The 27309-nt window shown below is 38.0% G+C and overlaps 1 protein-coding gene across 1 annotated transcript in view; it reads right to left on the bottom strand.

Annotated features, from left to right (window-relative positions):
- BCKDHB (branched chain keto acid dehydrogenase E1, beta polypeptide) overlaps positions 1–27309 on the bottom strand; it is a 169448-nt gene that overhangs the window by 126770 nt on the left and 15369 nt on the right. The window contains exons 4-5 of the mRNA XM_004673644.2: positions 1631–1764; positions 1259–1414 (exon numbers count right to left, since the gene is read on the bottom strand). Of these exons, the coding sequence (XP_004673701.1) occupies positions 1259–1414; positions 1631–1764 (290 nt within the window). The remainder of the gene's footprint in view (positions 1–1258; positions 1415–1630; positions 1765–27309) is intronic.

The raw sequence follows: 27309 nt of genomic DNA, 5'->3' as shown, positions 1-27309 counted from the left end.
CCTCCAAACATAAACTGATGTGTAGTTTTCAATGAATCTTCAGTAGTTGCAGAAAAATAAGACTTACATTAAAATAAGCCTGAATGTATCACAATGTATCACATAGACACATGTAAGATTCCTTGAAACAATATACATTCGGTTTTCAAAATCATTCAGATACTATTTTTATTGCAAAGTTTTGAAATATATGAAATATAAAACAGCTGCAGAGAGCTCACTATTTCATTCTCTGTCAAACTGGCTGCTGAACCCATTCTTACCATCCACAATGTTTTTAACTTATGCTCCTGTCTTTAAGATTATCTTCAACTGCCTTCTTCATTTATTCTGTATTTGTTTTTAGACATTTAGACTAGATACACCTTTTCACTTGGAGATAAAACAAAGGGGAAAGAAGAGAGAAAGAGAGGTAGGAGCTTGAGGGAAAAGATCTGCTTTTAAAATACTGGGTAATATCATAAACATTAAATATAAAATGATGTGAAGCTCAGAAACAAAAACAGTATTTACTTCAAACATGGCTTCAGTCTCAAATCCCATTTTTAGTTTACACTGAAAACTATGTAGCTTCTACTCAAGAAAAATTTATGATTTTGATCTAGTAGAAAAAAACAATATAAATGACACATGATCATAACCAATTCATTTTGTCAAAAATAAATAAATATATATATAAATAAACCCTATATCCCTGGGTAGACATATCTGAGTTTCCATAAAGATTCCCTGGAAGGTTCTTCAAACGTACAAAAAATTAAGACATAAAATGTATACAAAATTTTTTTAATCTAAGCTACTATGCAAAGCCTATGATTATCATGTAAGGCTCTAGAAAACACACCTAGGTAACAAAATCTTCTATTAGTCTATTTAAAACTAAGATATAAGACTGAAAGCCAACATTTTATCCCTTTGACTTTGATGCAAACATGGGCTGGTGAGCAAGTTTATTCAGGTTACTCCAGAATCAGTTCAGCAAGAAAGACTTAGGAAAGAAACAGAACTTTGAAAGAGTAGAGATAAATCAGCTATATTCGCCATCTTATTCTTTGAAATCTATGAAATTATTCTGCCAGAGTTGCTTCAGAAAAATATTGTATAAGCCTGGACCTTAGTCAGTTCTTCAAAGGAAACAATAGCTCTCCTCCTCAAAATTAAGTTCACATAAATTCCAAAACTCCTGTTTTCTCCAGGTAAGTATAGCCAAAATGGAAACATCAAATGAGAATTAAAGAAAGTACATAAATCAGGATACCTTGATTCCTGGACAGTGGGCAAAAAAAGCTTCAGGACTTTGAGAGTGATAGAGAGCCCCGTGGCCAACACAACCCCAAGGGGACCGGATGGTGAGGCTTCCACAATTAAAAAGATCTCCAGAACGATATCGATACTTGGCAGCTTCATTAACAATCTAAGAAAGGGAAAACAGAAAGCATAGGTCACAGTAAGAGTTCATTCCCACTCATTTTCATAGACCATTTTATTACATGCTTGAATATATGCACTTAACAAAATAGCTAAAGGTAACAAAAAGTTCCTAAAATATGGGAGAATAGAGGGAGTAATTTCATATTTGATGGGCTTAACTGTAGAAATGCTCTGTCATAGCAAAATGTAATCTTTTTACCTGATCAAAAGCAGGAAAAATGTAATCTGCAAATTGAATTTCGGCAATGGCAGTAGCACCAGTCACTGCAATCCCAATTCCAAATCCAACGATCCCTTGTTCACACAATGGAGTATTAAAGACTCTATCCTTTCCTTAAAAAAAGAAAATGAGGTCATCTTTATTTGGCAAATAAGAGTAATGTGATATATAATATAACTGAAAATTCAATAGTTAATAATGAGATGGAGAGGGAAAAGCATACAACAAGTGAAGGAAGTAGGAAAAAAATCATATAATAGTTGGTTAAAAGTAAAGTAATTCTATGAACTATAAGTTATCTAAATTCCAATTAAAAGAAAGTTTATTGCATTAGAATAAAAGGTACAGTATCTAAATGAACCACCCAATAGAGAAGTTTTTAGTAAAAAGGGAGAAAAATCACAATAAAAAGCTTAATGAAACAAGAAACTAATGCTACTACATTAATGGCAGAAAAGCAGGCCTTGAGAGAAAAGGCATTTTTGCAGCAACATGGATGTGCTGGAAGTGATCACGCTTAGTGAAATAAGCCAGACGGAAAAAGAAAAATACCGGGTGGTTTCACTCATAGCAGGAGCATAAGGAACTGGGAGGTGGGGGGAGGGGGGAGGAGGAGAGAGACAAACAAATGTAATCGAGTAAAAATTAAAACAATGAACGACTATAAACCAGAGACATTTTATGGGGGTGGGAGGGGGGATGGGAGCAGAACTGGGGTGGGAACAGTGCATTGGACTGCGGTGATGGCACACTGGTGAAATGGTGTTCGGAAGCCCATGGGGATTACAACTGAGATGAAAAATGCACAAAATGGGGCCCTCCCTGATGGCACAACAGGTAAGGATGCAGCACTGCTAGCTAGCCACAGCAGCGTCACCGCGAGTTTGATCCCTGGCCCGGAGGTGACCTACATGGCGTGGCAGACCTCTCCCGACACATCCGCTGCTCCCCTCAGTAGTTTACTTTGTCCATCTGCCTGTTCTGCTCCCCACTCTATCTCTGGTGAATCCACTCACTGCTCCTGCACCTCTGGCTTGTACCCCATTTTCTGTATGTGTAAATAATTTTTTTAAATACACAAAATGAAGAACAATGTAAAAAATAATATATATAAAAAGAACCTGCATAACCAAAGATAAAGAAGAAAAATTTGTACAGTTAAAGGGTTCCATTTACAAGGAAGATAAAGCAATTCTAAGCTTATATTTATCTAACAGCCTGACCTCTAAAAAAAAACAAGAAAAAATTAACAGAATTATAAGGACAAGTGAAAAAATTCCAGTAGGGTTTAAGATTTTAATGCACCAGCCTTAGTAACTGACAGAAAAAGCATACTAATATATAATGGTAAAAACTACAGAAGATTTAAATACAGTTAATAAACATGACCTAACTGACATATACAGGATATGGCATCCAACAGCTAAGAACACTAATACTTTTCAAGTAAACAGAACACTGACATTAAATAACCACAGACTGTGCTATAAAACTAATCTTGACAAATTTCAAAGGATTATCATCATATAAAGTATATTCTCTCACCATGAAGGAATTAAGCTAGAAATCAATAATAGTAGAAAATTGGAAAATTCTTATGTCAGAAAAAAATCATAAATACATGTCTAAATAATTCATGGCTAAGAACAAGTTAAAATGAAAACTGGAAAATATTTTCAGCTCAATGATAATGAAAAAAATATTAATCAAAATTTACTAAGTTTCTGATTTCACTAATGGCATAGTAGTAGTAATTTTATTTTTTTCCCTAAACCAATCCTCCCAAACCTAGACAAACACAACCACCAACTACTTAAAAGTACTGGGAGCCAAAACATAGGTCCAAACTGAAGTGGACTTAACCTTTAAATGAAAGAAAGTGCAGTAGAGGAACATGACATTTTTAAAGTTTGTCCCCTAAGGAAATTCCCAGTCTCTTAATACGGGTCAGCTAGAATTCAAACTCAGTGGTTTGAATTGTCAGAAGACAACCTATAGCTGCCATGGCTGAAAATTGAGAGATTACATCTCTCCAAGAAAGAAGGCACCCCAAAATCTGTGCATAAGCTCTGCTCAGATCTTCAACTGACCCCTGTGCCTGCCAGGAGAGTCTAAGACTCAAGCAGATAAAAACAGGTGGAATTTTAAAAAGCTGAACAGACACTTTGGTTCTGCCCACTAAAGACATTTAGAGACACAATTTAGAGTTTGAGACTCTTCAGATTAAAGGATCTTGATCAATACCTTAGGTTTTTTCTATTGAAATCAAAAGGTACAATGTTAACATTCTCATTAGAAGTTTCACCACCTCAGCCTGTATCAGAATTTCATGAGAAATCCTGTTAGGAAGCTAGACAGACACAAACAATGGCCACAGTCTGGCTAGACGATGAAAAGTTTTGGACAAATCTGAGATTCATATTTCAGTTCCATAACCCATGACCTACGGCTATCAGTTCTTCATATATAGAATTCATTTTTCAGCTCAATCGTTCCCTTTGAAAGTGAACAAATAGGGCAGATGCCAAAAAATGCCGACTAGACATCCTGTAGTTTGCACTCTTAAAAGTAGCTGCAAAAGCTTAAAGCATGATTCATACTCATTATGTTCTATAACTATCTTCAAACATTGTGACCTCTAGCCTTCTTCACTGCCTACCCTTCACCAGTTCCTACATTTGAACAGCTCAATAATTTCTGGAAATCTATGAATTTCACAATACTATAATTTACTGGTGGGAAATAAACATAGATTCCAGCTATCCCCATGGAATTCACATATCTTAACCAGGTAAGACTGTTCTTATTCATTGCTGCTTCAAGTTCCCTGGATTCAGACATTTTTTAATCTCAGTATGCACAGCCTTTTTTTGCAGGTAGGTGGCACAAATGTTTGGTATCTCAGGACTCTATTTTAAAACATACTTGGTTTGAGAAAATAACTAATCTTTCCAATAACTTTCTATGATCAAGAAGAAACTGCTTCAACATGAACAAAATGTTTAAACCTTTCTATTTTCACCAAAATAGGTAATGTCTGAGGGTAGGAGAACAAATAAAATACACAATACTGATGACTTCCTCTGTCTTATAAGATACACAGAATCCCAGTGGGTGGATTAATACACACAGGGAGTGACTACATCACAGGCCAATCCAGATCTGGGTTTCATGCCATATCCACACATATCTAAACTTCCTAAGAATCAATTTCTTATCTGTAGCGAAAGCATAATAATATTTAAAAGACTGAAGTAATTCATATATTTAATAATAAATAAAATTTAAAAAAGCATAATAATATTTAATTCATATATATTCATATATATTCAACAAGTATTTCTAATATTATGTAGATATCATTCTAGATGTAGACCATAGTAGTAAACAAATTTAGCCTAATGTAACTTATTTTCTAATCAGGAAAACAGATAACAAGTGACTAAAATACATAGTGTATTAGATGACAAGGGAGAACAGTAAAGCAAGGAGCAGATGATTAGGGGGAAGTGAGACTACCATGATTTTTTTTAAAGATTTATTTACTTATACATTACAGAACTGGGATACAGGCCAGAGGTGCAGGGGCAGTGAGAGGATTCACCAGAGACAGAGTGGGGGGCAGAACAGGCTGACTGAGTACACTGCTGAGGGGAGCAGCAGGTGGGTCAGGAGAGGTCTCCCACACTATGTGGAACACCTCCAGGCCTAGGGATTGAACTCATGCTGAAGTGGCTTTCTCTTCTTAGTGCTGTGCTTTAACCCTTTGCGCCACCAGGGAGAACCCCAGACTACAGTGATTTTAAATAGAGATTAGAATGGTGCTAATGAGAGGTGACATTTAAACAAAGACCTAAAGCAAATGAGAAGACAGACCATGTACACCCTAAGGGGATAAAAACTCTAGGCAGAGAGACCAGCAAAAGCAAAAGTCCTAGGATATGAGCATGTTTAGCACATCAGAAGAAAGGCAAGAAGCCCAGAGTGCCTGGTCTAAAGTAAGAGAGATAGTTATAAGAGATGAAAATGATAAGTTAAAATGATGGTAAAAGGACAGAGAAAGGGTCAGACAGGGCCTTGGCTTTTATTGTAAGAATAAAAGAGTCAATAACTAGGTAAAAAAGACAGGAAGCCATTGACCAAAGCTATGCCATTCTCTGGGGTGCATTTCAACAGATCCCTATGGCTAGTGTTTGATATATAGCCATTAAGTAACAAGAGTAGACACAACAAGCCTAATTACAGAATACTGAGATAATCCCAGTAAGACATGATGCATAATAGCAATGAAGGGAAACAGAGGTGTAAGGCTCTAGATACACTCTAAAGATAGTCAAAAGGATTGTTGATGAAATGGATGTGGAATATAAGTCAGAGAAATGCTAAGGCTTTTTCCCTGAGCACCCTAAAGCTTCATGAAAGAAGAAGGAAATAAGAAGTAGGAGAGCTATCATGAAGTAGGTATGTATGAAGAGGTGTTGGGATGAGATATCAGCAGCTCAATTCTGAAGATGTTAAGTCTGAGGTGCCTTCAGACATTAAGGTGAAACTATTGATTAGGTCACTGCATAGGTGAGCTGAAAACTTAAGATAGCATAGGTGAGCTTAAAACTTAAAGACAGGCCCTCCCTGGTGGCGCAGCGGGTTAAAGCACAGCACTAAGAAGCTAAACTCACTTCTGCATGAGTTCGATTCCTGCCTGCCCCAGAGGTGACCTCTCCTGACTGGCCCGCTGCTCCCCTCAGCAGTATACTTCGTCGATCTGCCTGTTCTATTCCCCACTCTGTCTCTGGTGAAGCCTCTCACCGTCCCTGAGCTTCTGGCCTGTACCCCAGTTCTGTATGTACAAATAAATAAATCTTTAAAAAAAAAAAACAACTAAAGACAGCATTAAATGACACAACTGGATAAGATTATCAAGTAAATTTAAATGAGTATTTAGAGGGCATATTATAAAGGCATAAAGAAAGATATAATCAACAAAGTTGAGAAGAAAAAAAGAGTCAAAGAGTGTAGAAGAAAACTAGGAAATTGTGCTGGCCTAGAATCTAGGACCAGAAAGTGTTTCTACAAGTGATCAACTTGTGCTAGATCTGTCAACAGAAAATAAGGTAAGGGAGGCACAACAGGTTAAAGCACTGCACTGTGAAGCTCTCAGAAGTCACTGCGGCACGAGTTCGATCCCCAGCCCTGGAGGTGACCCAAGGACATGGCTGACCTCTCCTGACCCTCCCGCTGCTCCCCTCAGCAGTGTACTTCGTCAGTCAGCCTGTTCTGCTTCCCACTCTGTCTTTGGTGAATTCCCTCACCCACCACACCTCTGGCCTGTACTCCAGTTCTGTAAGCATAAATAAATAAATATTAAAAAAAGAAAACAAGGGAATACGAAAAAAGCACACAAGAAGGTAACAGCTAAGAAATTTAAAACTAGTCACTAGTTTCTCCAAGTGGAAGGAAGGGACAGAGGAAATAAAATAATTTAAGAGGGATAGAATTAAATTTTGGTCTGCCCCATAAACATTCTTGAAAAGGCAGCCTCAAACTGACCATCCATAAGCAACTTGTCACTCCATTAGGACACAAATCCAGGATGGGAAATCAACTCAGTCAGGGAACCAGCTCAACTCCCAGAGTCCCTGAACAGAAAGATAAATAAGGGCATAAACATTTATACTAATCTCTAAAGTAAACCAGGGGAAATAAATATCACCATAGACTATTTTAGCAAGGGGGAAGAGAGGTAATAAATCTCACTAATTTTAGTAACAGATTTACAGGAATAGGTTTGAAAGTTTACTGATAAAGATGAAAGCTTTTGTTTTAGGGTCGAATAAATTAAAAATACAAAGTTAATCCAGAAGACCACTTCTGCATTTTAAAACAAGTAGAACAGACTAAAATGTTCCATTCACTAGCTAAACAGGCCTAAAACACATTTAAAGAATAAGTATGCAAGCAATGTTTGAAATATTAGGTAGGATGACCATTACAAATAATCTTCCACACTGAAATGTTTGGAAGTAGTAAGAATACTAGGAATAAGTAACATATTAATTGATATCATCAGGCCTAAACTAAGTAGTCCCAGGAATACAGACCAGCCTTGGTAAATCAAGACTTAACAGTCACTAAAATCAAGCCAATGATTAATACAAGTGAAAAGTAAAAAGGAATAATATAAACCAAGTGTTTATCTTAGCCATAAGTATTCTACCAAATAGTAGCATCCAAAATAAGGTAACTCATGATCTAGAGCTAAAGAATGAAAAAGTGAAGTGAAAAAAAACCACCCTACCACCAAGGCAGTAGTCACAGTTTACTGTCTAAGGTGGGCACAGTGATGCATGCAGCCCAGATCCTTCACCTGCAAAAAACTATATTACCCCAGCTGCTGAGAGCACCATCTGCCAGCTGGTATCAGGTGGCAGCCCTGCCAGGGACTACCTCAACTCCACTGAACGTCCAACCTCAAGGTCATGCTTGGTGGCCACCATCCAAGAACTGATCAGTGTACGAATATAGGCCTGGTCACTTCAGTCCAACTAGGAACAGCGTCATTAAGAACTCAAGATCCCACAGGTTTGGCCAATGTTGCCCTTGGACCTAGATATCTCCCTCTGCCCATCCTTCTTTCACTTAGAAGCAGCACTGTATTTAAGGTTCCAAAAGTTATCAAGCTCCAAGGTGTCCAGATCTAGGAGATTTACCTAGCAACATTCTTCAAACTGTAACTTCTGGGCCGCAATGACTAAAAAAGGTTATTTATAAGCCTTATCCTCTATTGTTTTTAAAAACTTCTGAGAAAGAGATCTGGGTCTTTCTAAGGAATGACCCAGACAGGAAAATTAATGAAGATGAAAAAAATCAACCAGCAGTAAATGTGTTCAGTAAACATTAGGAGGATAAAGTATAAAAGTACCACTGTAGTATAAGTCTACAATTCTGGGTGCAGAACCAATAATGCCCAAATATTCATTGGCTAGATTAAAATGTGTAAGCTCCTCTAATGAGAGCATAGGATGTGTTTCATTCACTTTTGGACATTCAATAGTACCTAGTATAATGTCTTGAATTTAGTAGTCATTCAATAGTATTATATTCAAGTAGAATAGACTTGAAAGACCCATCATGCCTGAGCTGAAAAGGCAGCAGCCTTTGGCAATTGAAAAATGGTAGTGTCCCAATAAGTACTCAAGATATAGTTGTGACAGCAAGACAGACAGGAGTTGAAATAGATATGCAATATATACATGAAAATTCTCATTTAAATAATGGGGAAATGTGACAGCAAAGAAGGGCCACAGACTCATCTAAACACAAAGATAAGAACTTTGTTCAGTTACTGTCTCTAACACCTCGGATAGTAGTTGGTACTAGCAGAATTCTAAAAATAATTAAAATATCGGGGCACCTCCCTGGTGGCACAATGGGTTAAAGCACAGCACGATGAAGCTTTCCAAAGCCACTGCAGCTTGAGTTCAATCCCCAACCAGGAAGGTGACCCACATGGTGTGGCAGAGCTCTTCTGCCTAAACCCTCTATGCCTAAACCCTGTTTCAAATGTCTTTTCTGGGTATAAAAGAACTCAATTGGTCAGTAACACTACTATAAAGCTGTAATTATCAAAACAGCATAGCATTTGCTCATGAGGACAATATGCAAATAGAGACTAGAGACTAGAGACTCCAGAAACATCTACACAGGTATGATCAGACTGGTTGGGCGGGGAGAGATTTTAGAAAAGACAGAAAGGTAAAGAGTCAATTTTAGGTAACTCATAAAAATTGAAATAGGAAAGATTACCAACTATACTTATGATAAAATAATGTCTAATATCATAACAGGGTTTCTCAAACCAAGCACTTACACAGACAATTTTTATGTATGTGTTTGTGTATTTGTTTTACTTAAGTAACTTTAGTTTACAACACTGATGTGATTTAGAAGTACAGGGTCACACCCTTCAGATGTTACCACACCACACTCATCACCAAAGCACCCAAAGTCCTTTACCGTCATCATTGTGATGCCTCCCCATGTTGCTCTCTAACCTACCCTTTCCCCTCTGGTAACCTTAATTCCACCTTCATACTTTAAGGTTTGTTACTGGACTAGTTTTAATTGGCCCTTTGTTTTATTTCTCTATACTCCACATAAAAGTGACACAATGTGGCAACTGTCTCCTCTACTGACTTAATCTGCATATTTTTCTCCTTCAGTTCCACTAGGTATACAACTTTTAAAGGAAATACATACTCTAAAGCTTATAATTCAACTTAACCAGCTTTAAAATATGCTATTTTAATACATACAAAATTAAACTGAGGGCCCTCCCTGGTGGTGCAGTGGGTTAAAACGCAGCACTAAGAAGCTAAAGCCACTTCAGCATGAGTTCAATCCCTGCCCCAGACGTGATCCACATGGCTCGGTAGACCGCTCCTGACCTACCCACTGCTTCCCTCAGCAGTATTCTTCAGTTCTGCCTGTTCTGCCCCCCACTTTGTCTCTGGTGGGTCCACTTACCCCCCCCCACACCTCTGGTCTGTACCCCACTTCTGTATGCATAAATAAATAAATATTTTTAAAAAATCAAACTGAATGGCCTGATTTAGCAAGACATAAGCAAAAATTACTTATAACTATATAACCAATTATATTTTTTAACAGCAAAAATTGAGGGTAACAATGTTTTTCTGCTGAAAATGATAGAGCACCAATTTTCACTTCAGGTCCAGTTCTGATTTTTTTTTTTCCTTTAATGATTCTAATGTAAAAAATGACTTTTCATTTCATTTACTTGTATTAAATAATATGCATGGCTTTCTGGCTTTCATTATTAATTGTAAATACTAAGACTTCCTAATACGTAAAACCACCTACGAGCTTCCCTTGAATACTGGTAAACTTGGAAGAACAGCATCTCAAAATATGTATTAAATGCATGTCCATTTATTACTAGAATCAGGTGTAGAAAATTCTTCAGTGAGTGTTAACTAAACTTACTGTTGATAACTACCACATTACAAACTGGAACAAACTGCTCAATTTGTCACGACTCATTTCTTTAAGAAATGAGCTATACTGCAAAGGGTGGAGCAAATGGAGCATATAATATAAAAATAAGATATCAAGTATAACTTCTTCCTAATCCCATTAGATGGATGTGGCAGGAGATGAATATCAAGCCCTCCCAAATCACCTTCTGACACCATTAAGACCCAGTGAAATATACAATTTGGTACAATTTGTTTTAACACAATGGAATAAGCATTATGTATGTACTTGTCCAGTTATAAGCCAATATAGTTGAATGCTCAAATGATGACAAGGTAAATGAGGTACCACTAAAATAAGTACAGACAAATAAATGTTCCAACAACTTATAATATAATCACGTAACACATAAATAACTATGAGAAAGTGATATAAAAAGTTATATTAGAAGAGAAGGAAAAGAAATTCTGGTGTAGGAATCACGAAGTTTTATTAAAGAGAAAACACATGAAATGGGCACCACAACATGGGCAGAATTTTAACAGGCATGGGTAGAACAGGGAACAGTTTGACCAATAGGATGAAGACAAAGTAAGAAGAGCAAGCTCAGAGCTGGGAAGTGCACCAAGGAAGGGGAAATACAAAGGAATTGGAGCTAAAGTGCAAATTACAGGTAGGTGTTTGATGTGTACAATGCAAGTTAGAATTACTGGTTAAACTGTGAACTTTGGTGAGAAACACTGGGTTAATATACAACTCTGCCACTTTCTGGTTGTGTGATATCCATTCATGAAATTAGAATAAAAGTTAACTTGTGGCCCTCCCTGGTGGCGCAGCGGGTTAAAGCACAGCATTGAGAAGCTAAAACCACTTCCGCATGAGTTTGATTCCTGCCTGCCCCGGAGGAGACCACATGGCTTGGCAGACCTCTCCTGGCCCGCCCGCTGCTCCCCTCAGCAGTGTACTTCGTAGATCTGCCTGTTCTGCTCCCCACTCTGTCTCTGGTGAAGCCTCTCACCACCCCTGACCCTCCGGCCTGTACCCCAGCTCTATAAGCACAAATAAATAAATCTTTAAAAAAAAAAAAAGTTAACTTGCTGAGCAACCAAGGTTAATCTCAAAATTAATTAAGGTATACACAAATGCTCTGTAGCCCACAGAGCAATATAATAACACTAAGTATCATTCTCAGATTAGCAGTAAGGAAAATAATGAGAATCAACATGGCTTAACAGATGTTAGTGGAGAGGAATCCCCTGAGGGTTGGCACAGAGGAGTACTGGGGACTATATAAGGTACTGAAGATCCCAGATCATCAGCTGGAGGAGACCGCCCAGTACTGCCCATCCTCAATCTCAATGTACTACAATTGGAAAATGTCTGTGGCACTCTGAGTCACTCCATAATAAGCACACTCTCTCCATCAGGAGTGAAGATGGAAATGGGGACGGCAGGTCAGTCATGGTTGCAGGGTTATGACAAGCAATTCTAAATGAAGAACCAAATACTATCTGATTAGCAAAACCATGCATAGACACGTAGGAAGATAACACACACATTTGCATCCAAAGATACTGAGCTTTCCCACTGGAAAACAGGAGTCAGCCACCGCTAACCTTCAATAGCCCAGGAGTGGAAATGAAGAGTCCATGACCAAAGGCAACTCTGGATTAAGGAACAAATGCTGCTGACTGCAGTGTGTGTCTGCAGAGCTTAGAGACCATGCATGTCAAGGATTGAACCCAAAGGGCACAAAGCCCTCCACTACTTAGAAAAGAGGAACACTGGATTCCAATAGATGGCAGTTCTAGTTAAGCAAATGTCCACACGGAAGCAGTGGCTCCACTCTACTCGCTTCTTCAAGGGTACCTGGGCAAATAGACTGAAATATGTGCTGCGAGCTAATCTCCATGCTTGGGTTAGGTCTTTATGACAGAGTGACCTGCAAATACAAATGTACTCTCATGACCTTGGCAATACAAAACCAACTCAGCATGCCCAGAGCCGCAGACATCTTCAGGAGTTGCCCAGCGCTGGTGGAGATATCTTATTCAAGAAGATGTTATAAATTCAAACAGTGATGCTTTGATACTTGTACCTACAGTAAAAATTTGTTTCTACACAATTAAGGAGATTCTATAAATGGGAATTTATCTGAAATAAAAGTGAATTTAAACAAATATAATCTAACTGTTCAGGTTTTAAGAAAGATGTATGGAGCAATTTAAGTTAGACTCTCCTTTAAGTAACACTCGGAAAGAAAAACACAAGTACCATTTCAGTCAAATTGATACATACTATATCTCAACAAAGAACCACAGTTTTGCTGGGTGAAAGAAAAAGAAAAACTCGTTGGTTGCTCTACCTTTTATTAAAGTCATGTTTATTGACCTAACTGTGTAAATTTCTTAAATGAAGTTAACTAAAACATATTGAGAGATTGAAGTTGCAATTTAGAAAAACATACACTAAAAATGTAATTTTTCAAATAAACACGTAACTCATGTTAAAAAAAAAATCCCAAAAACAAATACCAAAAGTATGTCTGAATGAACCTGTAATGACTTCCCTGTGCTTAAATAAAACCAAAGATGTTTTTCCAGAAAGCCAAAAGATGTTCATCATCCTGTGATACCAGCTGGAATTTAAGGGCATGCCATCTAAATTTTTTTTTAAATCTTCCCTCATTTATATGGAAATGAGATGTTTCCTAAAACATATCTGTACTCAGTACCTACGTCAACAGTAAAACTCAAAGCACACAAATCCCTCCAGCTGATTCCTAACTGTAAGTGAAAACAGCATGCCAACATCATCTAAAACCCATGTGCGTCATTACCAACGAGGACATTACCAAGCTGTCAATTTCAATTAACCTGTCTAGCTTTATAAATAGCTTACACTTCCCTATCTAAATAGGTTGGTGCCCTTTTCTCAGAAGCAGAGGAACAACATGACAAAGATGCATGAAAAATAAATGAGCTTTCCCCTTTGTAAACAGAAGAAAGTTGACATTAAACCAATTCTAAATCCAAACTGAAGAGCTATTAATAAAATAAAGCTCAAGAGAATGAAGAACCAGTTTTAACCAGAAAATAAGCATTCACTGACTGTATTTATCTTTTTAAAATATCTGCACTGCTTATGGGAACTAATGCAAGGTTCATATACAAACAGAGCATGATCCTTAAAATGGTTTCATGAGTAAAACAGTTTTAAAGCCCTAGCGATTGCTACCTGGCCCCCCAAAAACATTAGTTTTGAAAATTCAATTATATCATTCTATTTAAATTGAAAATGTTAATAGTTCTATTATAGCATCATAATGTCTTCTTCTAGCTCTAGGTTTTCCTTCCTTTAAAATCAATTTAATCAATGAATCCTTCATGTCATTCGTACAATTTACTTGTTTACAGCACTTTTCTACTTCACACACTTCGATAAGTAAACAGAAAGCACATCAATAAAATTTACCAAAAGACAGAAAAGAACTGGCATTGATCCTTAATCAAGTTAGTGAAGTATTAATCCATTTAACTAATACTCATATATTGGAAAACAAGGCTAGCCAACATACTTATCTCAGGTAAAATATGTGTGAATTCATCTGTGTGTGAGTAAACATCCAAGTGATACTTAAGCTTAAGACAGCATGACAAAGTGACATCTCACACACAATATGGATAATATTCAGCTCACTGAAATACCTAAGACATGATTAAAAACTAAGAATTAAAAGGTTTCTGCACAAGGAAATAAGGCATGACAAAATTGACACACTATACTTAGAAAAGGTGCCTTAAACCCTCATCAATGACTTTTAAAAAAAATTTCATCAGAAGTCACCTCCTGATATGAAATATTCACTTAAAAATATTAAAACCTTAAGTCACTATATTTGCATTAAATCATGAATTATGACTATTGTGACTATTTCATTCATTCAGCCATTCATTTCCTTGTTTAGTACTTTTTTTTTTTTTGCACCTTTTTTTTTTCATCTCAATTGTAATCCCCACGGGTTTCCCATCACCAAATCACCCCTGTGCCACCACCATAGTCCCGTGTTTAGTACTTTTTCAGCCCTCTGGAATATGTAAAGATGAACTATATATTATAATACAGTATTGAGCATACTGTATTACACAAATAAAAATAATGTCATCTTTGTGCATGGTGTAAGGTAGTGATCTGGCTTCATTCTTTTGATTATGGTGGTTTACTTTTCCCAGCCCCCATTTATTGAACAAACTTCCATTTGTTCCATTGTTTTATCTTTGCTCCTTTGTCAAAGACTAGTTAACCAACAGGCATATGACATAAATGTTCAACATCCCTCATAATTGAAACTACAATGAGATACTACCTCACACCAGTGAGAATGGAACATATTAAAAAAAAAAAAACTAGCAACAGCAGACATTAGTGAGGATGTGGTGAAAAGGGAACTCTGTTGATAGGAATGCAAACTGGTTCAATCACTATAAAAAGCTGTATGGAGGTTCCTACAACTATTAAAAATGGAGCTACCCAGGATATAAAATCAACACACAAAAGTCAGAAGCCTTCCTATATACAATCAATCAGAAGAAGCAGAAATAAAAAATACCATCCCCTTTACAATTAAAAAAATAAAATAAAATACCTGGGAATCAACCTAACAAAAGAGGTAAAAGACCTATACAAAGAAAAATACAAAACACTGTTAAAAGAAATACAAGAAGACACCAAGAAATAGAAAGACATCCCCTGCTCATGGATTGGGAGAATTAACAACATCAAAATGGTATTCCTATCAAAAGCGATATACAGATTTAATACTATCCCAATAAAAGTCTCAATGACATTCTTCAAAGAAATAGAACAAATATTGATGAGATTCATATGGAACCACAAAAGACCTCGAATAGCCAAAATTCTCATGACTAAAATGAAAGAGAACGGAGGCATCACAATCTCAAACTTCAAGCTATACTACGTCATAATAATCAAAACTGCATGGTACTGGAACAAGAACAGACACACAGACCAGTGGATCAAATAGAAAACATAGATATAAACCCACAGATTTATGCGCAGCTAATCTTTGACAAAGGAGCAAAGAAGATACAATGGAAGAAAGAAAGTTTTTTCAACAAATGGCGTTGGCAAAACTGGGAAGCTACATGCAAAAAAATGAAACTAGAGAGCCCTCCTTGGAGGTGCAGTGGGTTAAATCACAACACTGAGAAGCTAAAGCCACTTCTGCATGAGTTCGATCCCCACCCCAGAGGTGCCCCACATACTGAGGCAGAATTCTCCTGACCTGCCCACTGCTCCCATCAGCAATGTACTTCACCAGTTGGCCTGTTCTGCTCTCCTCTCTGTCTCTGGTGAATCCTCTCACCACCCATGCACCTCTGGCCTGTACCCCAGTTCTGTATACATAAATAACTCTTTAAAAAATGAAACTAGATCACTACCTTGAACCATGCACAACGAACTTGAAGTGGATTAAAGACCTGGACATAAGAACGGAAACCATAAAGTACCTGGAAGCAAAGATGGGAGAAACACTGCACGACATCCACCTCAATAACATCTTTGAAGATACAGCACCCAATGCAATGATAGTGAAGGAAAGAATAAACAGATGGGACTACATCAAGCTCTGCACAGTAAAAGAGACATTACAAAAACAAAGAGACATCCCACTGACTGGGAAAAAATTTTCTGACACAAAATTGATAAAGGATTGATCAAAGAATTGATCAAAGGTATACAAAGGATTGATGAAACTCAACAAAAATAAACACCCCCATCCAAAAATGGGCAGAAGAGCTAAAAAGACAAAAAGGAAATGGAGATGGCCAACAAGCATATGAAAAAATGTTCAACATCGCTTGCAATAAGGAAGAGGCAAATTAAAACCACAATAAGAGAACATCTCACCCCAGTGAGAATGGCACATCTGAAAACAACGAGCAACAACAAATGTTGGTAAGGATGTAGAGAAAAAGGAACTCTCCTGCACTGCTGGTGGGAATGCAAACTAGTACAACCACTATGGAAAAATGTTTGGAGGTTTCTCACACTGCTAAAAATGGAGCTTCCATATGACCCAGCAATCCCACTCCTACCCAAAAGACACAAACACACTGATTCAAAAAGATACCTGCACCCCCATGTTTATTACTGCTTTATTTACAATAGGAAAGACATGGAAACAACCCAAATGCCCAAAAGTAAATGACTGGATTAAAAAGATGTGGTACCTATATACACAATGGAATATTACTCAGCAACCAAAAAAAAATAAACACATGCTTTTTGCAGCAACATGGTTGGAGCTGGAAGAGATCATGCTTAGTGAACTAAGCCAGAAGGAAAAGGAAAAATACTAGATGGTTTCACTCATAGCGGGAGTATAAAGGACAAGGAGATAAAAAATAATAATAATTAATAAACTATATACCAGAGACATTTTATGGGGATGGTGTGGGGAATGGGATCAAAAATGGGGATGGGAGGAGTGCACTGGACTATGGTGATGGCACATGGGTGATTTGGTGATGGGAAGCCCATGGGGATTACAACTGAGATGGAAAAAAGAATAGAATGATGTAAAAATAAACTATTATTTAAAAAAAAAAAACAGGCTTTTCTAAAACTTACCATGTCAAGGTTTAATCATAGAAAAATGAGGTATTAGGTCTGGGTCTACCTGTAAAACTCAAGTTGCATAACCTCTCTGTGTATGTAGATGTGTTTCTACATCTACAAAAAGGAAAAATAGAAGAACCAACTTCACCAGATTGTGAAGTAATTAACACGTGGAAAGACCTCAGAACAATGATGGGTATGTAGGTAGTATTGAAAGAGTGGGCTGCTACAATTATCACCACCATTAGCATTACTATCATACATTAATGTAGCAAATACCTGTGCATAGAAGCACAGTTACTGCCAGTGACCCTTCAATATTTATTCTTCCTTTCTTCTAGAATAACAGAACCCAGAGTTTTAGCTAAGCATGTATCCAAGCAGAATAAAAACTATTTCCTGGCCTCCTTTACCTCAAAAATGGCTCTCCATGAAGAATTAACCTCCAAGATTCTGCCAGGTGGTGGCAGGAAACGGGAAATCTGAGGACTTCCTAAAGACTTTCAATTGTCCTTATTCCAGATATTCCCTCCCACCTCCCCTTCTCCTTCTTCCAGTAGGGCCTGGTTTTGCCAATTCCTGAGCTTTTGGATGATTCTGTCGTGTAAACTAGGCTGGTTCTTGGCTACCCCACTGCCCATTCCTCTGGATTCTGTTTTTCCAAACCTACTAAGTCCTTTACCTTTCAGCTTCCAACATTTTACTCATGTTTTTCCGATCCCATTCTTCCTGTCCTGAGGACTTAGGTCTTTGCAAAAGAAGATCTCTCAATATTTTAGTAGGGCTTTAGGAAGGAACAAAAGTAGATACCTACATTTGTCTCTTTATCCAGAAATCTCTCCCATTTTCTATCAAAATTTTCAGTGCACAATTTAATTCATCCTTTGTCACTTAAAACCTGGACTAAATAAAATAAACAATGTTACTGGACAGTTCTAACAATTTTGTATTGCTATTTTCCCTCACACTGTTATTTTACTTTCCATGTAATTATGCTTTGGCATTTCAAGTGTACTGGGATTTCCTTAAAGGCAGCAACCACATCTTAAAATTTTTAGTACCTTCTAGAGCAGTTCCTAAAATTGACTGCAATTTGAATCACCCAAAGACCTTTAAAACCCCAACATCCTGACCACACCCCACACCAGAACTCAATCTCTCAGGTAAGACCTAAACATCAGTACTGCAGTATATAGCAAAGCTGCAAAGCTATGTAATGACTGGCATTGTCACTACCTGGAGACCGACTATGAAGACTCATTCCACACATGTACACACACACAGGGCTGAAAGACCTCTTCCTCCCGAGCATGGCTTTTCCAAAAAGTTCTTGGGACTAATAAGCTAGTCTCTATAACCAGAAAATAACCTGAATACTCCCAGGACATACTAAAGAATTGCCTTAGGTTAGAAAAAATAAAAACTTTGGGGATGTTTTCTACTTATCTGATGATAGTTTAATATTAACTACCTACACCTTGTGTCCAGTGGTCAATGTACAATATAACCAAAGTCAGCCCTCTCTGGTGGTGCAACGGGTTAAAACACAGCACTGCAAGCTAACCACATCCGCTTCAGTGGGAGTTGGATCCCTGCCCCCGGAAGTGATCCACATGACGTGGCAGACCTCACCTGACCCACCTGTTCCCCTCAGCAGTGTACTTCATCGTCTGCCTGTTCTGCTCACCACTCTGTCTCTGGTGAAGCCACTCACCACCCCTGCACCTCTGGCTTGTATCCCAGTTTTGTATGCATAAATAAAATATAAAAAAAATATATAAGCCAAAGTCAACTTTTCTCTGATGAATATACTTTAGTCCACTGCCTTCATTACCTGAAAGCAACTGGCCTACCAATCATACCATATACTTAATGGACCTGGGACTATTTTGCATGGCTACCTTCCAGTTCTGCAGAAACTATAAAACAACCAAACAAAGAAACTGATGGAGTTACCAGACAGCAGAGACTCCAAAATATCTATGTAGGAGTTTAGCGGAAGCATTCTAGTTGAACATTAAAGCCAAATGGCTTGTCTTCATCTTAAATGTTCATAGCTAGTCTATTGCTTTTACTTACATTTTATATGCATGGTTTGAAGGAACTTTTGGAGAAAGTCAACTGAAGTACCTCATGCCACACTATTAGCAAAGGCAGGGGCCACAGATCTATATGTCACTGCCCCAACCTCACTGCTCTCCAGAAAGAGTGGAAATCAGTCCACTATGACTATGAACAATGACGAGAATTCAGAACAAATTTTACAGAAGTTTTACATTTACTAAAATCTGTAAGTGTGATAGGAGCTAAGGCTCAGTAGTGTAATGTCCTCTGTCCACTCCTTGAGAAACAGCAAGAATTAGATGAGATGAGATGAATGAGATGAATGCTGCACTGTGACTACTTGGCTCAATTTCACTTATATTATCAAAGGAATCAAGGGAGACTGGGTATTTTAGAGAAACACCACAGAACTGATGCCCCTTCTGATTCACTTGTCCCAGACTGTGTGATGAATGGAACCTTTTAGGAGAACAAGACACAAAATTATATGTCAAAATCTAACATTTCTCTTTATATAAAGAGTTAAATATTATAAGGAAAGTTATAACCTTCTTTGACCTATATCCACAAAATAATTCAAAGCAAAATGGCTAAAGAGCTCTTCAGCACAACCTTCACAGAATGTTTGACAGAAAGTATGCCTTTTTCAGACAAATGATCAGTTGTCCTTATGCCACGCGATGTGGATCACCTCTGGAGCAGGGATCAAACTCATGCTGAAGTGACTTTAGCTTAGTGCTGTGCTTTAACCTGCTGCGCCACCAGGGAGGGCCCAGAACCTCAACTTTGTAAGAACAAAATGCTCAACTTCTATGTACAGGATCCTGATTAATTAAAAATGTGTGTGTGTGTGTGTGTGTGTGTGTGTGTGTGTGTGTGTGTGTATGTTCCCTTTTGGTTTAGAATAAGTTGCTTTCTTCTGGACTCCAAGTTGGCAAAGAGGAAAAGAGGATTAAATGAGCAGCCTGTCCAGAAGTTGAGATGAGAAATCCCTTACTACCAATGAAGCTTGAGTGTCTAGGAGCCAAAACTCCAGAAAAAAAATCTTTTGGCTAATTTAATGTTGGCCAGATGCCAAGACTTTCTGGCTGGTAACCAGAGGACCTTAGGAAGAGGATGGCATGACGCCACTAAAGAAGGTCAAGCACTTTTGCTAAAGCTGCCTTTGGGTGTAGCTGCTCACTAGGAAAATGAAAATTTCTTGTCCAACAGGTCTCCCAAGAGATTCCTTAGCACATGTCACTTGCCAGTCTTGACCTAACTGATCCTTCAGCCCCTCTGCCAATCAAAGCAACTGAGACATTTCATCTAAACTAACAGGAACAGAAAACAAAACACCGTGCTCCAGACCTCTAAGACTTCACACAGAAAGTCTCACTCAACAAATATCTGGCAAATTATATTAATGCTATCCCCCAAACAGAGCTGTTTTTACAAGCCCCATTTTAACTGGAAAAAATCATTTTTTTCTTGGGAACTATGTGATTCTATAACTGAACTGAAGGTGATAAAAGTGGAATTCCAAGTAACAATTGACTGAACCACAGAATGTCAGCTATGCAGTATCAAACATCTAGGTTTGAATTTTCTGAGACAGATTAAGTGACAACAATGGATCAATATCTGGGTGCAATATCAATATGAAGTTGCCATATACAAGCCATAATCATCAGTCATGCAATATCTAAAGGAAAAATATTCTTAGTTGAAATTTAATGCTCTTTGTGATCAGTTTCCTCAAGACAAAGCAGGGAAAGGGTGAGAGAATCCAGGGATTCCCAGATACTGAGGAATCTCAAATGACTATATAAAATTGATTATAGTGATCCCCTTTCAACGTGATAACTTCTGGGATAAAAAGAATAATCTTACCATTCAAAATGATACTTGAATCAAATAAGTAGCAATTCAGAAAAAATAAAAAGTAACTTTTTAAAACCACTGGCTTCAATGTGTAAATATCAGAAAGTGAGCAGTTTAATACAAAAGAATTAAAAATGTCTAGTGCTCCTAGTTCAAGAAATACTAAATGCTAGATGAAGGAGTTTGTGTTCTTCCCATTAGAAGAACAAGTCTGGAGGAGATTTTCATAAGATTTGCCACCAAACTTTGGGAGGCTAATTTAGCAACACCATCCCTGAAATTAAATGCACATGCATACTTGACAATAAAATGTTAAAAAGCAAAGATATTTTTCTATTTCATTATTCTGAATTGTTTTACTTTACTATTTTTAATTATGTTTTTTTCAAAAGCTGGATGACTCAATCTTATACTTTCTACAATGAGCTGTGACTCCATTTTTTCCAGTCTTCTTTAGCCCATGCCTACCTCCTACCTGGGTGCTTACATTTGATAATATTAGAAGTCTGCCATTTATTGTCAAATAATGTTGAGAAAAACTGGCTCAAGGGCATCACGCTCTGATGCATAAAATGTTAAAGAGAACACCTGTTGGCAGCTCTAAAATGTATTGTTTAATCAACTAAGGGAAAAAAAATTTTAAAGTCAAAGCAGCATTTGCCACCCCGGAAGAACTTAATGAACTAACCAAAAGACTCATTCATGAAAGAGAATTTTTAAAAATCTTTTTAATATGTTACAAATGACTAGCTGTTTCACACTCCATGCATAATCAAAATCCTGGAGCTTTGTTTATTTCTTTTACTCCTTCTACTGCTCATGTTTTTATATAAATAAACTACTCGTTTATAAATAAGACAAATCCATGTAATACAAAAAGCACAGAAATGGCTTTTAGCATGGGTTTACAGTCTGGCTCATCTGTTCACCATTGGGCAGTTTAGTAACATTTAAGCTCTCCAGACTTCCGTTTCCATAATATGTGGAGATGGAACAGACCGGGGCATTTGTACCTTGGTGGTGCTGGCAGTTGGGGCCAGATGACCCTTCATGTATGAGCAAGCGCTGCCGTTTGCATTGAAAGGTTAGCAGCCTCTGAACTCTACCAGCCACATGCCAGTGGCAACTCCTATTTATGACAATCAAAATGATATCCAAACATGGCTGAATGTTTCTGAGTGAGCAAAATCACCCCCGGTTAAAAATAACTGGACTGGGCTTTCCCTGGTGGCGCAATGGGTTAAAGTGCAGCACTACAAAGCTCTCCCCGAAGCCACTGCAGCTCGAGTTCAACCCTCAGCCAGGCAGCTGACCCACATGACACAGCAGACCTCACCTGACCCGCCCGCTGCTTCCCCTCAGCAGTGTATTTCAGTAGATTTGCCTGTTCTGCTCCCCGCTCTGTCTCTGGTAAATCCTCTCACCGCCCCTGCACCTCTGGCCTATATCCCAGTTCTTGTATGCATAAATAAATAAATCTTTAAAAAAAAAAGAGAGAGACAAAGTGTTTCCTTCATTTCTTTCTAGCTTGTGAAATATTTTCTTAGGGGGCCTCCCTGGTGGCACGGGTTAAGTCTCAGCACTATCAAGCTAATGCATACCAGCTACTGCTGCATGAGTTTGAACCAATCCACATGGCATAGCAGACCTCTCCTGTCTCACCTACTGCTCCCCCTGGCAGTGTATTTCAGTAGATCACACCATCTCTGGTGAATTCTCTGGTTTCCACCCCAGTGCTTGTATATATAAACAAATAAAAATAATAAAATTCGTTTTAAAAAATATTTTCTTAAATGTTAAGTTGCTAAGCCACTGGCTGTGGCATCTGTACACTACTATACAGATACACATTTTGATTTTTAGAGAAACTAAAATACAATGATATTTGTAAATTCTAGTTGTATTAAATTCTATAACAGAAGACCATAAAAGCAATATACAAGGGAAACTAATGTAAATGAAGTATGTATCAGTATTTTCATCCCATTTTCAAGGGTAACTACTTCATTGGGTAAGAAAGAAATTAAAGTGGTATATTCATCATAGTCCTTATCTACTTCTGCCACATGTGTGCTTTTAGCAAAGCAGCTTTGTAATATCAGGAGCAATTTAAAGTGCATGACTTTTAGGAAGAAAAATACTTAAAACTACTAACAATTCTTTAAAAATATCTTCCAGAGAGTAAAGAAAAGTTCATAGCTGGTATTCAATGTGTCCTGAAGTCAAATGTACATATTTCAGTAGAAGCAAAAAACCACATATTCTATTTCCCTGGATATTTATCATAAATTTACAAAGATTTTTATTCCAGTTTCAACTGTCCAGACCTCAAAGACTGCATTCTGCTAGGGAACCCTGACATCATCCATGAGCATGACTATCACCCAAGTCACTCTTTCTTTGTGGCAGAAATACATTTTCCTTCTATTCAAGATACTAATTTTATAATTGATATAAAAGTAGAAGACACTTGACCAATGATTTTTTTATCAGTCCCCAAATTTAAAATTTACCCTGGAAAATGGGCATCTGAGGAAAAAATTAAATTCAGTGACTAAGGTAGCTGATGGTTTTAAACAGATAAACAGTTGTTATGTTCAGAAAACCTTTAAATGTAAAGGAAACCAACACATAATGTAATTTTATTTCTTTCCTTCACAGAAAATAAAAAGCAAATAAAGCAAATAATTAAAAGTACAAGACTATCTAAATATGTGTCTATGAGAACCATCCAGTCTTTGCCTTTCACTTTACTGATAAAGTCACAGGGTCCAAAGACACCTCCCGAATACTAGCACATTATATATGAAAATTCACTTGCACATGCCTGTCCTAACTTTCCTTCCTCAATTTAGAATTTTGCTGTATCTGGTCATACAATTTCTATGATGCTCACATAAGAAAACAATACCTGGTTATACCATGTTCCTAAACTGCTACAACAGGCTATAGTTGCAGTATAGAAGAATGAATATAATAATGGAAAAACATCTAACTTAGTAAAAAAGACAGATATTTCAGCCCCTAATGCTTCAGCAACACCTTTACTACTCCTCACACCTACACTTCCTCCAATGAGTAGACCAAAACATAGCCTCTGAACCACAGCCCAGCAACATTCATTTCAGACAGAATAGTGTTAAAAAAAAAAAAAAAAAATCCAGGCCCTCCCTGGTGGCGCAGCGGGTTAAAGCACAGCACTGAGAAGCTAAAGCCACTTCCGCATGAGTTCGATTCCCGCCTGCCCCGGAGGTGACCACATGGCGTGGCAGACCTCTCCTGACCCGCCCGCTGCTCCCCTCAGCAGTGTACTTAGTTGATCTGCCTGTTCTGCTCCCCACCCTGTCTCTAGTGAATCCTCTCACCCTCCGCAGCTCTGGCCTGTACCCCAGTTCTGTACAAATAAATAAATAAATCTTTAAAAAAAAAAAAAAACATATCCAGAAACTTACCAAAATCTTATTGACTAAAACACACACAAACACTGTCACTCTGATAGCGACAATATTGAGACCATGTGGAATCTGTTGCACCATTAATATAAAGGGGACAAGTGTCATTCAAATAAAATCGCTCACACCCTCCTAGTCAACTCACTTGCACTGCCTTAGTTCCAGTTACTGTTCATGATCCATGGATTTCCAAGCTGCCATTTTAGTATGAAATACATTAATAAGATAATCTGTCTTAACAACTGACAAATTTCAGTTTTCAAAGCATTCACATCATTTTGCTGTATTGAAGAACAAGGAAAGAGAAGAAAAGTATAGTAACACTAAACCACCCATCTGGATTATCTGGAATACACAAAAACTCTAACCTCCCTTCCTTTTATGATGGCGCTGCCTCTTCTATGCAAATCCTTTTTAACATTAATATTTAACTTAATATTATTTCAGTAACCTACAATTCTTCATAGTCTCCCTTCGGAGGGAATTTAAAGTGCTCCTTCCTAGTTCCTGGGCTCTGGTACAATGCAAACAGGGATGGGCTCATTTCAAAGTGTAGGCTGCCACCTACCGACTGTGCTCTCCTCACACTCAACTCTTAGCTCCTCCCAGCAAAGGAGTCAATCTCTCATCCGCAGTTTTCTTTGCTACATCATTTAATGCAACACACGCAACTATTTTAATATAATCTTTTGCTGCTTTTCAAGATAAATTCTTTCAACTTCAAAATACATACTAAGCAGGCATTTTCTGGATAGCTAGAATTTCTAGATTGTACACAAAAGAACAAATTTTTTTTAAAGGTAAGTGCTATTTCTTAATGTGCAGAAATCTGTTTTAATACTTCTCTTCCCTATTTTCTTTACTCTTTACACCTGAAAACTAAAGCTGACTCACTAGAGAGTAGTGATTTACAGACTAACCTGGAATTATTCAAAATTTGAATATATAGCCCTACACTACTATGAAAATTCACAGCAGCTGCTAACAGTAAAGCTAAGAGTTAATTAGTCATTAATTAGCTCAACTCCCTGAAACTGTAAGTGCCTGTTAATAGAGACCTTTTCAATTAAATTTCTCCTTATTTTAACCCGTTTTTAAGAAAATAAATCTTTTTTTTTAAGACTTATTTATTTATTCATAAAGAACTGGGGTACAGCCAGAGGTGCAGAGGCGGTGAGAGGATTCACCAGAGACAGTGGGAATCAGAACAGGCAGATCGACGAAGTACACTGCTGAGGGGAGCAGCAGGCAGGTCAGGAGAGGTCTGCCACGCCAAGTGGTCACCTCTGGAGCAGGGGATGGAACTCGCACTGAAGCAGTTGCGGCCAGCTTGCAGAGCTGCGTCCTAACCTGCTGTGCCACCAGGGAGGGCCAAGAAAATAAATCATTATTAAAGAAAGACAAAGAAATATCCTTTCTGAGGCAGTTGACTTGAAAAAGGGAGGAGGGGCTGGGGGGGGGATTCACTCAATATTCATTTCATAAGTACTGCCTGGCACTACTTTAAGGGCTAGGGATGCACAAGTTAAAGCTCCTTTGCTTTAGTTACTGCTGCAGTAACTGGGTGTGGCAGGCATTACAATATAACTAGCCAGGTGTAAATGATGTGATCTGAAGAGTGATAAAGTTATGACTGAGGTGGCTTGGAAAGTTAGGAAGAGCTTACAGCGGAAATTCCTGAAGAAGAAATAAGCATTTACCAGGTAGTTAAATGATATGTGCAAAGGAAGAGAGAGAGAAAACAGGGTTAGGGAAAACACCAAGTAATGCACTATCAGTAAAGGATAAAGTGAGATCAGGTAGATAAGAGCCAGATCTCAAAGTCTTACATACATTCTGCCAAGAAATACACATTTTATATTGATCACACTGCAATGAGGTAAGGAGAATGATGGCTAAGAAGTGATGACTGGTCAAAGCAGAGATGACTAAAGATATGAAGAATCATGGAAGTAAAAATGGAAAGGTAGTAAAAATGTAGGGAAAATGGAATTACTTAGGTGTTTGTTTTTTTTCCACCTTCTGCCACCAGCCTCTACAGCCACTACCTGTGCCTTACTTCCCTCCCAGGTTGCATTGCCTACACATGACATCAAATAAATGCAAAAAGCACTTAGGAGCACAATTACCAGGTACACATACCTATGTTTACTATACCCAGGCAGAGACGCCAGAGGACACAGAGCACGCATACCTGTAAGGACAGATGCCCAGGTGGAGATCATATGGTGAGAGGGAGACCAAAACAGAACACACAGAAAAGGGAAAGGGCGAGAGCAGAGACCTCGGGGAGGCTGGGAGGCTCAGTGGCTGCCTGCCTCCTGGCCTCCCTGTCTGCCTTCCTGCTTCCTTATGTGCTATTCTGCCTGTGTACCTGGTTCCCTGCTTCAGCATTAAAAGCCTGTCAAATCTACCAAGACCTCTAACACCCTTTATGTATTTGCCCGTATCCACAATGAACCTGCCCATAAAGACACGCTGAAAATTGTGGGGCTTGACCAGATATGAGGCATGAGAAAGAAGAACACTAGGATCTCCGCAGTTTGTGGCTTAGGTAAGTAACTAGATGGATGATGGTCAGTCACCAAAATAGGAAATGTAGTAGTGTAACAGATACAGGTTTCATGGACTCTACCCCCACTC

The sequence above is a fragment of the Condylura cristata genome, unplaced genomic scaffold (assembly GCF_000260355.1).
Source record: "Condylura cristata isolate star-nosed mole 26May11 unplaced genomic scaffold, ConCri1.0 scaffold00001, whole genome shotgun sequence".
Lineage (NCBI taxonomy): Eukaryota > Metazoa > Chordata > Mammalia > Eulipotyphla > Talpidae > Condylura > Condylura cristata.
This window is presented reverse-complemented; position numbering and strand designations above follow the sequence as displayed.